Here is a 14,885-nt window from a genome sequence, read left to right as displayed (position 1 = left end):
GATAATATAAAAAAATGGTCTGACAGTACTTTTGTTTTATTTATTGTGAATAAAAATCAGCTTTAAATTTAATTTCAAATAACATGCATAGAAAATATTCACATACACTCTATAATAGGTATGGTTTGAATTTTACACATATCTTAGTAACATAAAAAAAACAAAGAAATTCCTAGTTAACTTTATTAATATTTTAATGTATATATTTTATGAGAATTTTATTATGGCATATTATATAATACTGACAACTTTACACATTTTTGACATTAGTTACAATTAGGCATATTTATAAAAAGTAATTTTTGATTAAATAAAATGAGTATGACTTATTTTTATTCTAAGTCAAATAATAAATTTACAAACTATATTATCTCCAAGATTATTATAATGTAATCCAGTAATACATAATAATAGTACAAAGATCTTTATGGAGGCTGATGTATGATTTTGAAGACCATATGAGATTTGAATTGTTATATCCCTAAAAAAATATCACAAAAGAATTCCAAAAATGCTCTAAATTATATCTTATATTCTAAAGATGTGACCTGCCTTTAATATTAAGGAACAATGATATTGTTTATGTCTATTATTATACCCTTATACTACATATTCGAGAATGGTAACATTTAATTATTTTTTTTACAAATATTGCAGACTCTACATACCTATTGCTTTGATGTTATGCAACAAGAAATAAATGTATTCAGTTAATAGTTTATTAATTACTTACTACTTCTAAAAGTGGTTTTTTATCTTTTGAGTCATCGTGGTTAGTATTAGCATTATTCACAGGATTTTTTAAGTACATGGCCACTGCAATACTTACTAAGCATATAGATGTCACAGTATACCATGTTATAATTATATTAAAGAGTATATAACAAACCAAAGCTGTGATGACAAGCTCAAGAGCACTGGCATATGTTTTTAAAATTGAATTTAAATTCTTCAAAAAAAAGCTAGTCACTATACCTACTATTGCACTATTTACTGTAATAAGTATTACAAATACATCATTTAAAGATTCAAAATCTTTAAATATTGTGCCTAATTCACCTTTACACATAAGAACAAAGAAATTACATATAACAGAATCTAAATACATGAACACATTTTGTAAAAAAATATCCACATTAGAACCTTTGGTTTTAAGGAGGTACTCATTGTATGTGCCTGCCAAGCAAGAACAAAAGTTTTGAAAGTTAATTGACAAGAAATATATATTAAATATGTTAGACCAAATATCTGATTCTTCCGTTGACTGTACTGTGGCAGAGTCGAAATTTTTTATCATGCATCCAAAAGTTAGAATACCCAAAGAAATCCATTGCATGAAGGTAAGTTTCTTGCGAAATAAAAACTGAAATAAAGGGTTACATTATATTAAAATATAAATAATTTTTTTAATTGTTATTTAAATAGTTCTCATTTACAATTGTATTTACTCAAAAAAAAAAGTGAAATGTAATAAAAACTTACCTGAAATATTAATGCTGTTATTACTACTCTGAATTGCAGGAGAACATAGTAGGATGTTGGATCATAATGAGATAAGTTTATAAATGCCAAGTTATTGTAGAAACAATATAAAAGTGATGGTATAAAGTAGTATAAAAGTAAGCTATAATTTTTAAATACAGCTTTAAAAATGTTTGGTTTGTTCCTGAAATGTATAAATAAAGAAATATTATTATGCAGACATGGAGTTACTTATATTCTTATACATACATTATACATATACATACCCTTTCTTTAATGTATATAAGACAGCTGAAATGTTAAGCTTTAAGAATTCTGATAAGAATACAACAAGTGTTGTATTGTAGTCATAAATTCCATTCTCAGTTTTTGATGCTGTTATGAAAACACCTAAAACGTTAAATATATATTTTATTTATACACGTTATTGTAAAATCTTAAGATACTTTTAAAAATTGTATATAGCGTAAGTGTAAAAATATTGTGTAGTAAATAAGAATTGTATTTTCTGTATAAACTTACCTTGGAATACAAATAAAATAATATATAAGAGAAAAACGATAAAGGCTTCTTTATTAGGAAATAATTTATACCAATGCATTTTTTCGAACGTCAATAGAAACTAGATATTTTAAAATGTAATATTGTCGTTAATTTAACACCACCCGTACTTGATCAGAATTTAAAACTTAAACCTTACACTTCAAAATAAAAAAACATCGTTCTTAGTACTAAATACTATTGGTATTATTTTTCCCTTTTTACGGTCTTATTTTTAATTTCGTATACACTTTTTGTAGTGGGGCCGTGTTAAAAGTATTATGTATTGATTGTTTTTATGAATTGTTTTGACTTCTTGTATTGTCATTAACAACTATAAGTTGTCAATGTCTAGTCCAGTGCTGCTAGCTTTTTCTTTTTTCTTTTATTTTTTTCGCTTGATTGTTCGAATCAACAGAAGTCACTAAAAACCATAACAGCAATGTTATGACGTGCTATGTTTGTGTCAAATTGATATGATTTGAATTTTTTTTTCAATGGAATAGCAGTCTTTTTTATTAAGCTTTAATATATATCAATATTTCATTAGTAGATAAATTCGTGTAGTCTGGAATTTATATTGTTAGTTGTGTAGTATTGTAATAATACATATATACTACTACGCAGCAAGAAATAATAATCAAAATTAAAAAGTAGTTTCGGCTTAATTAACAATACAATAACATCACCTAACCGTATTGTATCATAATGATTACTAGCTGACACTGATTGACGAACAAAATATTTTATATTACATATTTTTCTAAATATTGAAATTGAGCTTAGACAAAATTAAATAAAGTCTATATTCATTTGAGTAAAAATACTAACGAAATATAAGTAGGGGAATACCTGAATATAATGTTATCAAAACTGCTTTTTACTAACAAATAATTAATTACAATTGTTTTCATGTTATTTGTTAGTTAGTGGTTAAAGGTATGGCTTATATGGCAGTAACTGCTGATAGTGAATTACCGAGTTTAAAAAAAAAACAGACACATTTGATTTGCAAAAAATACGTTATCGTGTGACTGTATAATGAAATATTGTTGCCATTTTCAAACGAAAATGTAAAAGAAAATCTATGGTAATTTGTCAATTTGAATTGACACAAAAATGAAATGTGAAGTGTTTATTGTAGAAGATAAATATTACATTTAAGGATCATGATTTTTGCAAATTCTAACTATTTTTAATGGATAAAGTTATTATTGTACAAATTAAAAATTTGTAAACTTAATTACTCAGTGGGTTCGTTAACTTTTATTGAATCAGATTAAATTGATCGTTCAAAAGGAAATTTAACAATGACTGCTGAGGATGACAGTACTTGGTAATAAAATAAATAAGATTTTATTTAAAGTTTTATTTTACTATAAAATAGCATAATTATTGTTAGCTTATTTGGATCATGAATATCGAAAGAAAAAATTCGTAGTTATTATACAATAACATCCATAATTAAATATTAATAAATATTATTATATGGATTTAAAATTTCTTAGAAAAAATTATTTGACTTCATAGATTTTCTATTTATAAAAATATAATATAATTAGATTGCTCGTACATATATTATTAATGATTGTTCAATGTTTGTGTATGAATGTTTGATTATATTAAGGTCAAGGAAATTGAAACAATAATGCCATTTCTAAACTGTTCAAACTGTTAAATATGAAGTTCTGTCTAAAGTTTACATTATGTTAATCTATAAATTAAAAAATGAACAATAACTACTTCAATTATTTAAACATAATTTACAAGAAATGTAAATAATCTATGTCTGTAACTAATTAACTTCTTAAGGTACATTTTTTATTGCAATGAATTTGATAACCTGTAATTGATTTCAAGGTTGATTGAATTGGAGTCAGCAATCCTAGACGGCTGTACGCCTCAAGAGATCAATGCAATCACGAAAGGGAAAAAAATACCAGAAAGCTTGAGACCGGACGTCTGGCTCGTTTGTCTCAACTGTCATGATATGGGTAATCAGTTACTTATGTTTGATGAGATATTTGATTTAACAAATCAGAATGAATTAAGGGATAATGTAAAAAAGTTTGTTAGGAAGCTTGATAATGATGATGATGAAAAATTATCAGTTATTTCAGATATTGAATCAATTCTCACTTTTTATTGTAAGTCTAGATCTATTACTTATGCTTCTAACAATGGTTGGATAGAAATACTTTACCCCCTTCTAAGTTTAAAATTGCCAAGATCAGATACTTATAACATGTTTGAAAGAATCTTGAAGCTATACATTCCAAATGGATGCACGTCAAATGGAGTACCGTTTCACATATTGAGGTTAATAATTCAGTATCATGATCCTGAGCTGTGTTCATTTTTGGATACCAAGCGTATAACACCTGAACAATATTGCATGCCATGGCTGAAATCACTTTTTTCTGGAACTTGTAATTTGGAAGTAGTGCTCTTCATGTGGGATTTGTATTTCCAAAGATCTGACCCTTTCTTTATATTCTTTCTTTGCTTAATTATGATTATTAATGCTAGAGAGCAACTTTTGCAAATGAAGAATGAAGATAAGGCTACAATAGTTCAAATACTAAGCAAAATGCCGAGTGACCTTGAAGCCAACGATGTCTCAGACTTTTGTTCATTAGCACATTATTATTCATTAAAAACACCTGTGTCGTTCCGAGAAGATGTTTTAGAAGTATTATTCTCGGAAAGTGGACTGGAAATCAATTCTAAACTATATTCTCAAGCTCTATGTCTTCCTGTGGCTGTTCATGAGTTAATTGAAAGTGCCACGGTGGATGTGGCTGACGCTGATGCTGTTAAGTTCTTCCTAGTTGACTGTCGCCCTGCTGAACAGTATAATGCTGGACATTTATCAACTGCTTTTCATCTTGATTGCAATCTAATGTTACAAGAGCCTAATGCATTTACGACGGCTGTTCAAGGATTACTGAATTCCCAACGTCAAGCGTTAGCTGCAGGATCCTTGGCTGCAGGTGAACACTTGTGTTTCGTTAGTTCTGGTAGAACAGAAGAAGACAGTTACGCTCATATGGTCGTTGCATCTTTTCTTAAAAAAAATATAAAACACGTTTCGATGCTGGATGGAGGATTTGTAGCAATTCATGACTATTTTGGTCCACATATGACTGATTGTTTGGAAGAACATAATACATCTGTTTGTTTGGTCTGTGCGCCAAATAATAATAACAACGATAATGTTGTTCAACAATCAGTTAACAAGACGAGAGATAATATACCGGCTATTCAGCTATTCAGCAAGCTTTCGTCCGCTATGAAAGCAAAAAGTCAAGAAGTTAAAGGGAAGTTAATAGAATATATCGTGAATCCAAATTCGAACGTCAATAACGGCGATTGGCACGTGTCGGCGAACGATCGGAAGGAGCAACGATACCGCAACGTTCCTCCCGTCTTCAGTATCAACGACGAAGACGAAGACACACATTCCGATTACCGACGAGATTCGAATACAGATAACATAGACGAAATAGTTGAACTTCAATCGTTCCTCAAAAGCCAACATGTTGTGGATAACTTCTCGTGCCAAGAAGTTTTATCAAATGGCTACATGTTTGATTCGTATCTTGTAATAACGGAAACACATTTAGTTATATTGAGAGAAATACCAAATAAGAAGGGCGCTGTTAAAGTTTTATCAAGGAGGCCACTTTCAACGATAGTCAAAATTACAGCCAAAAAGAGGCACCCGGAGTTAATAACTTTCAAATACGGCGTACCAGATGGCGATAATTTATTAATCAAAGATATGGACAGGTTTTTAATTCCTAATGCGGCGGTTGCTACTAAAATTGTCTCCAATCAAATCGTTTCTCAATTGGATAATAAATTACAGTAATGGCACGTTAGTCATCTAAATTTAGCAGCGATAGTGAACTCAATTACGAAATTTAGAGTATTCTATGTCGTATTACGTTATCTGTTACCATTAAACAATATGTACTTATCTTAGTGATAGCGATTTACTGTTCGAAATACAAAATTATTTCAGCCTGAGATGCATACACCTAGGTCTGTTTAATCCAATTGGAATGGATAAAATTATATATATATGTAAGAAAATTAATTTATTTTAATAAATTATATAATTAGTTAGTATAAATTTTATAGTACATTGTGTTTTTATGTTAGCCTCCATTAAACAGTATAAGTGAACATATGTAGATACATAGTCTTCGCTTATTTCTCACTCGACTCGATCGACTCGATAGCTCACAAAATCGATATATCATAGATTATATTTAACATTAACTTTTGCGTCTCTGTTAGCTTTTGTACATTTGCACCAACCACCACATCGTATGGCTAGAAATCACATGTAATATATAAGTGTAATTATATACATAAATATTCCTAATTTAAATTACGATATATAGCGTAGTAGTAATAACACCTGTATCCCACGACTTTAAAGGTCGGGGGCTTATTTTACTCGACAGGACTTGTCACAATGTTTGCCTTTATCGCACGAGAAGAATTAAAAACAAAAGTTAAGTAGGTACGTAGATTGTAAGTGGGGTTTGTTTGAATTTATGTAAACCCACGATTATTGGGTAAGGTCCGCGTATTTTGCTCACTGGGACATCTCAACTCTTATGTCAATAAAAATCATATTAATTTTACGTGTGTTAAAGCAATCGCTACAAATAAATATTTTCTAGTTAAAAGCAATTAATAACCACTTATATTATTGATGAATATCTAGGAAGGTAGCCTAGGACCATGGTAAATACACTTTTTTCGTTTAAAATATTATTAATTTGCAAAAAAATGTTTTTTTTTTTTAAATTAATAATTGCAAGGTAAATGTGTAAAATGCCACCTTCGAACTGAAGAAACGGTAATAAACAGTGTTGTTGTTTCGTGATATACAAAATAAAAAAATTACATTGGGCAGAAACGTACCCAGAACTTACACAGATCTATTAAATAATGTAATACATAAAGCATATATTTAGAAAATCATTATGTTAAAGAGTTCCTAATCAAAATAATATAATCCGTATCTAAAGTAAAGTAATTGATAACATTTGACTTTTAGCGTTTATTAAATGCAAAGGAAAGGAAAAGATATGATAAGATTGAAATGTAACGATTAATTTATCTTCTGAAACACGTGAGACTTCATTATCAAAGTAGTACAACATTTTATTGTAATTACTTAATTTGCTTCCGATAGGTTAGGTTTTCCGTCCTGATTGCACTCATAATCAAATAATGTGGCATAAAAATATTAAATGTGTGTATTGAGTGTGTTTGCAGAAGTATTTATAAAATAGTCGTGTTAAATATAAATATAATTATCTTAAAATTTCCGGCGGTCCCGGATCTTGGGGTCAAACCGGTGTGTCTGCCCCGGGCGGCAATTAAATGGCGCAAAATTAATATGGTTAAAATATTGCTTCAAGTGCGTTACGCGTCGAATGCACGCCGTCGTCTTAACTACTAATAATTTTGTTTTTATTCGGCTTTTATACTTAACATGAATCATATTTTTTATATTTTGTTAGGCGCTTCATCAGAGATTTAAAAGCCGAATACTAATTCAATAGCTATAGTGTATTACTTCGCCTTATATAATATATATTAAATTGCAATGTTTGATACGATTACAACCCAATACCCATACATAGCAATGCTTTGCTTCACACCGGGAAAGACGTAGATCCGGGGTTGTTGTCTGGTGTTCATAGTCATTAGTCGTATGAGAATATTTATTATTAAAATTTAAACTTTCATTAAATATTATATCTCGATATATTACGTTATTTCGTCGTGTTATTACACTCCCTATAACCACGACTAATTGAATTTATACCATTATAAAAAAGTTATTCATGTATTTAAAGTCAAATTAATTTTGATTGAATATTTCATTAATAAAAGACACGTTATTTTTTTTTTTTAATAAAGTAATTCTATTTATTATCAGTTAAGATTGTAGGTTTCCGTAATCAATAGCAAAACTGTGATTACTCTGAGACTACTTACCGTATCTGTCATATTGTGTCAATGATTTAATTGCGATCCTAAAGATTTAGTTAATTCTGTGTTTCTTTTTTTGACTTCTAAAGGCTCGAGGCTAATAAAGTCATGGCTGTTTAAACAAAAAGCTAAAAACAAACCTTTCGTACAGCTTACATTTCTAAAATCGTTATAATTACTAAAAAATCTCTTTTCAAGTTCTCAGATTGGAGAGGAGAACTAATAATTGAATTTTAGTTTTAATTCAGAATATTTGTGTGAATGTAGATTTTTTGTACAAAAGATTAGGTAACTCATAGAGGTATTTCAAAATATAGTTTGTTGTTGTAAAAAAATACTATTTTTAGCACAATTTAGTTTTTATAAATTAAAGGTTTTATAATTTACGTTTATTTAGTGATTTCGCTTATCAAATATATTGCACAATTCTAAAAGTAGTTGCTTGTTTGATTTGTTTTTATGCAATTGTTAACCAATTTTAATAAGTAGGTACATTTGCATTTAGTTTTTTATAAAAAAAAACACCTACCTATAATATATAACGCTAGCAATAAGTGCATGCATTTATAACTTCTGATATAGTTTAAAATTAATTTATCTTTCAGAATTATAAAAACACAAGTTAATACTATGCATTTTATTTAAATAACAATAATTAATTCAAACCACAATAATTATTCATTTGATTATATAATAATGAATTGTAGTTATTGAAAACTTAAAACAATATTGTATGAAAATGAATTTTCCAAAATTACCTTCACGTCAATAATTTTGTCATTAAAAAGTATTTAATTAGATCGCTGTGTGAAACACGCATTAAAATTATCAATTATATAGCAATTAAAAGTTATGTAAGGCTTACCGATAGCTTATTTTAAGTACTATTGGTATACTATGAAAAGGTGAAACGAAAAATAATATTTATATATGTATATATTTTAAAGGCATTCAAGCGTTACGAAACTACGCAACCATGGTAAATGGAAAAAATATTGTTCGTATCGATAACAGAAATAGAGCATTAGTATCAGAAACGTAAATAACATCGTAGCATCGGTAACTTTCTTTAATAATTGTAAAAGAAAAATATTACCTGCTATTTTAAGCGACTCTATTAATAGCCAGTCATATTGAATCAAGGATACTGTTGACAGTTGCTTAGTACGGGATGGTTCTTGTATTGTTTTGGTTTTCTTCCATATTTTGTCTTTAGTCAAAATCTCAGTATGAGTCGAAATTTAAAAATATTATACGATGCCCCGTTGCAACAAATGTTTACCCTAAATGATAGTGAGATATTTTGCTGCACGAATTGTATCACAGCAATGAGTACCCAAATTCGCGAAGCGATTCGCAGTTTTGTATTTTGACATAACACCCTTATTGTATGGTACGCAACCTAACCTACCACAGTCCCTCCGTCCGTATTCTCAGTTAGCTATATAAGGTTCAATCATTAATAAATACGGTAAAAAGGTAGAAAGGTAATCTTTAAAATCCTATCAAAGAATAATATTTAGTATCACTGGCCATTGATAGAATTTCTTAAATCAATGAATTGTCATCCTCATATATGCATATTGTTTCTGTTTTCCGATGCACTCTATTTAAAATAACGATAACTGCATTGCTATTCTGTAAGAACTCATATATTTCACTTGTTGTTTAAAAATCAATTTACAGTGATACGTTATTTTGATGCGTGTAAGCGTATCCTTGTTATGTCGCAAATAACTTTTTGAAATTTTAGGGTCGTGTTCGCTATGAGTTTCGAGTTTGTCCTTCCAGAATAGCTCTACTGTACCGTGCAAAACTGATCAGTAGCTAAAATTTAAGTAGTATTATTGCTCGTATTTATTTTTCTACGTCTTACAAACATGTGTTCCAATTTTCATGTTGGATATGAAATAATGAAAACAGTTTGAGTTTACGTTTTGTTTTGTATTTGGTAAGATATCTCGAAAATAACATTTAATGTTTACTCGTTTTAAAATTATATTTGTATAGATGTGCAGTTATTAATAATTTATTATATTAATATTTGTTTAGTTGTTATGAATAATGTAATCATTAAAATATATGCTTTATCGCGATATGATATATTCTAGATTCATAAAAAAATTCATTCCAATAAAGTATTGTTTTTATGAAATTGTTTTTATATCACATCCAATTGTATGTAAATTAGTCAAGAATGGGGGACCTAAAAATTCTGCTAGATTGATTTAAATCTGTCTATAGATTATATCTGAATCATAGTAGACACAAAACAAACTATCGAAATACACACGTTCCTTGGTTTAGTAGATACATGAGAATTTTCAGAAGAATACGGCGTTAACTTGGATCTGAGTTATCGTTTTGCCATGCATAAAACTACGATCAAAGTTGTGCACCACTTTTGATACGTATGCTTTTTTCTGATTTAACATGTTTATGTTATCATATTAATTAAACATTGGAGACGATGATAAAAAAGTCCCTTTGTTTCTTGCCCTTGAGAGCCAACTTCATACTAGTTTTTAAGTGATTAAGTTATTGTTTTGCAAAAGAGTAAGTACTATCTACAAAGCATCAAGGTCCTCGTAAGAGAGCTAGCTTTTCGATTAGGATGTCGCTGGTTCGATTCACGCAGGTAACAATGAATACTGTTATCAGTGTGGCTAGGACATTGAGATTGTTCGATAACATTTGGTTAAATATGTAATTCCCGCGCAGTGTGTGTAGCTGGTGTCGAAGCCGAATATCGGTCGGGAGATGAATATAATCTTAAATTCTTATAAGTGAGTTGGAATTGTTAACTTAATTATTATTTTTATTAGATACAGTAATAAGAAAATTGTGGTAAAAGGAAGAAGTTCATATATATCTACTTTAGAATGACTACAAAATTCGATGACATTTTATTTTTTTTATCACATAGTTCGTGTGAAGCGCGGCATTTCAGCCTACCATAAAGTGCGAGCGTAAGCATCCGAGAAAAAGCTTGTTAATGTTGTCGACAGTGGCCGTGCCGATCTGTCCGCTGCGTTCTCTCGATTGATTTTTTCCAGATGTTCTATCAAATAGAATAGGGGATGTCTTTCGTGAGTCGCCAATGAAAAGATGCGCAAAGTCGTCTCGTTGCTGCTAATTAATTAGATATTTCGTCATTTGCATTTTGCATTGCTGCCGTCCTTTACATATTTACATGTGTGTGTGTTGATCGACTTGACGGAGTATCATTGAACATGAGTGTGTGCCTCAGAATTTTGTGCAATATTGGCGAGCATAGCAAAATCCAACAATTGTCAACATGATTACCTATCTCGTCCTTTGACTTTCATAACTAGAGACCGCCCATTATCCGCCCCTAGCCTGCTCCTCAAGGCGACCCTTAGTCTAGTAGTCTTAGTATAACAGTGGGAAATTATAGGCCCCTACATTTTACTTAATTTTTTTTTTTTTCATGAATAGACAAACGATTTGAATTGTATAATATTTAATGTGCGTAACAAATGAGCCTCACACACCTATCAAAAATGTTTCGTTGCGGCTGTATGTCGAATATTGTCCTAAATAATTTCTTTGTATAAAAATATACTTAAAAAAATGCAATTTAATAAAATGTCCAGTTGTAATTATAGTATTAATATCTGTATCTACATGCCTTTTTTATTTCTAAATAAAACAAGGTTTAGAGAGTAAATTGAATATATGTAATAATATATTATATACAATAGTCAGTAGCTGAGACTTATTTAATTGTAAGATTTTATACATTAGATAATTTACAGATATAAGATTAAATAATAATAAGCAGTCAATGGGTAAGTAAAGAAAAAATTAATTTGAAATAAAAATAGTCCATTGGGTAATTTTATAACATTGACAATAGGAAATATGCACATTCCATTTACATTTTTAATATCAAACAAGTGGCTGTATGTTGAGATGATTATATACAAAATATTTTTGGTCCATCATTTATAAAATTAAAACATATATAAGCTTAACTACTACATTTCACAAGGCAATATTTTACATTTTGACGCGATTCGTTTGACACGATTAAATATGCGTTTAAAAGCTAAATGTTTTTGATTGTTGCGTACAAAGGAACCATTTTTATAAACAAACTAAGAATGTACAAGTTATCTCATTACTACCCTTAAAATATTAGTAATAGAAAAATGAAAACATAAACTGGTACCTAAGTGTATAATATATTTTTTATCATTGCATGCATATTCCCTATTAAATTACGGACTCTTGAATAAAATCATCTTTATATAATGCAAATGGCTAAAACAAAAGGAGCGCACGGAACATTAAAGTGGATCAACAAAAGTGAATATAAATCAAACGCGAATCCTAATTCTTGTTGAAACGACGCATCTTTTTGTCAATACGTCATAAGTAGTTATTTTAATTATTATTTATTGACGTATTAATATATTATTAATTATTATTATATACACTACCGGGTTTCCGTGCTCTCCATCTGCCTTTATTTTATAATCTGAGGCAAATAGTATATACTATAATGGCAGTTTAAATGAGTTAATTTATTAATTGAAATTGTACTTAATTAAAAATTTACAATTCACATTTTACGTTCGTTATGAATATTACTCCCAGGATTTATTGGCTTCGTGAAGCATGTGACACTGAACGATTTATATTTATTTACAGTATTTATTTATTTTAAAATTAAGTATAATAATTTCATTTCCTCAGTTGCCAGATCGAAAGTTATTGATCAAAATTTTAATTAGTAAAAATACTTATTTATAACTTCATTCGGAGAAAATGTAACAATTTTTTTGTTGTAAAGAAAATGCAAAGCAAATGCAGGCTGACTAGGCGCTAGATTGGGGTAGTGGAATGATATTTAAAAAAAATTGAGACGTAATGCTTAATTCTATAAATCAATAAATAATATTTGTCTGTAAAAAGTTTCTTTTACTTGCATCGTCGTGACCTTTATTTGTTATTAGTGATCAAGATCTGTAACATATGTGTATAAATAGGCAAAGACAAATAAGTTTTATGCCTGTTTCTCTAGTTGGTAAACTAGTTTTTTATGAGCTCTAGTGTTATCAATAATAAAAATAAAATATTTAAAAAATGTTCAAAACATGCTTATTCATTTATTATTTACCAATACTTTCAATAATGGAAAATTGAACTCAAGGTTAACGAGCTGTTATAATTAGGCGCATAGTCATATACATATAATATGGTGAATATTATCCGGCATTATTTGAATTTCTATTCATTTTCAATACATATTTAACTCTTGACGGTAAAGTTCTTAAATTTATATAATATCTTATATTATTCGTAGTTGGATGAAATAAATCGATTAATGTAATATATGTACCTACTTGTTTACGAATTATTATTTTTTGAATCTGCTATTATTTTTCTGTAAGGTTTCTGTTTAAACAAATTGATTTTCTTTTATGTATTATATTAAATATTTATAGTAATATAATTTTAAATAGAGAGAAAAGTTTCAATTACTTACTCTGTTTAACCAATATAGAATAGTATTTTAAATGTTTAGTTGAACATTTTTCATAATTATAATTATTTTATTACTAAAAATGTTAAGGATCTTAGGTACCATTTATCTCATACAAATGACTATACTCCCTTGGTCCATAATTATATACACACAGGTAAATTATAAAGCTACTAAATTCACCGACATTGCCCTAATGAGTTCTTTTTAAATATTATATTTAATTAAATTATTAACTAACTAACCGTGCCTGGCACTGTGTGGGACGGACAAGAGCAAACATGGGAGGCTAATTAAGTATTACGTAAGTATATCTCCATTGAATTTTATCTTCATTGTTCACCCTGAAGATGGAATATTACAATATGAATATAGTTTACCAATGGTTGGTAGCTTAAAAAATAATTAAAAAACGTAAAAAATAGAGTACAACATATTTTTTTAACACATTTAGCAATAACTAAAATAAATAATAATGTTAGGTATGCGTGTAAGCTTAAACATTTTTAGCGTTTTGTAATATAAAAATAAAATCAGCCTTTTTTTAATATCTGAATTATATAATAAACATTTGTTATTCGTTTATACGAACGTCATTCAGTTCATATTTAAGCATAATCATATGCATGTTGTATACATATCGTATCAGCTGTGCGTATTTAATGACTTATTTTATTCTTAAATATTTAACATTTTTGTAAAATGAACTGTATTAAAATTTGCTGGTTTTTTCGGGAATATTAAAGATTTCACCAACGCTGCAATTATTTATAGATTTATTATTTCACATACGAATTTAGAAAACAAGTCCGACTATCATAAAAAAATGTTATTATGATTTTATTTAAAAAGTATTTATAAAATTAAAATTAAATACATAAAACTTCTTTTCCCGGAATCATCCTTACGTAATACTTGAATAGCTTCTTGTCCTAGTTTCGTGTTAGAGGAAATCGAAAGAAAACATTTAATGTTCGAAATTTTCCGTAAAAAAATATCGTAATTATAAATGAAAACTAAAAGAAATTGATACATTTTAAAATTAATTACATGCTTAACGTATAACAGTAGTAAGTAGGAAGTAGGTAAAGGTTATTTGCTAAGGTTATCTTTTATTTTATCAATAAGAACGTAAAATGCGGTATCCATTTTTTTCTATTAAGTATTAAAAGTTATAATGTGATATAGGCTAGGTTAAGTATTCCTAACCATAATAATATTGCTTTTTATTTTGGTCGTATGTAAGTCGACAGCATAACTCGAAATCCTTATCTTAGTATTCGTGTAAACTTACCTGCATTTTATTAAATCAGTATTCAGTTGTAATTAA

The 14,885-nt window shown here is 28.5% G+C and overlaps 2 protein-coding genes across 2 annotated transcripts; one reads left to right on the top strand and one right to left on the bottom strand.

Moving 5' to 3' along the window:
• Nucleotides 1-403: 403 nt before the first annotated feature.
• On the bottom strand, nt 404-2,379 carry LOC113392623 (UDP-galactose transporter senju). Its single transcript, XM_026629140.2, has 4 exons — nt 2,005-2,379; nt 1,749-1,872; nt 1,483-1,666; nt 404-1,363 (listed from the first exon to the last, which is right to left on the bottom strand). The coding sequence occupies exons 1-4, from the start codon at nt 2,081-2,083 to the stop codon at nt 722-724; spliced, it is 1,029 nt and encodes a 342-aa protein (XP_026484925.1). The 5' UTR covers nt 2,084-2,379; the 3' UTR covers nt 404-721.
• Nucleotides 2,380-3,135: 756 nt separating this feature from the next.
• On the top strand, nt 3,136-6,427 carry LOC113392611 (TBC1 domain family member 23). Its single transcript, XM_026629113.2, has 2 exons — nt 3,136-3,358; nt 3,883-6,427. Exons 1-2 carry the CDS (start codon nt 3,333-3,335, stop codon nt 5,894-5,896), a joined length of 2,040 nt encoding a protein of 679 aa, XP_026484898.2. The 5' UTR covers nt 3,136-3,332; the 3' UTR covers nt 5,897-6,427.
• The last annotated feature ends 8,458 nt before the right edge of the window (nt 6,428-14,885 follow it).

Source organism: Vanessa tameamea, chromosome 10, assembly GCF_037043105.1.
Source record: "Vanessa tameamea isolate UH-Manoa-2023 chromosome 10, ilVanTame1 primary haplotype, whole genome shotgun sequence".
Classification (NCBI taxonomy): Eukaryota; Metazoa; Arthropoda; class Insecta; order Lepidoptera; family Nymphalidae; genus Vanessa; species Vanessa tameamea.
This window is presented reverse-complemented; position numbering and strand designations above follow the sequence as displayed.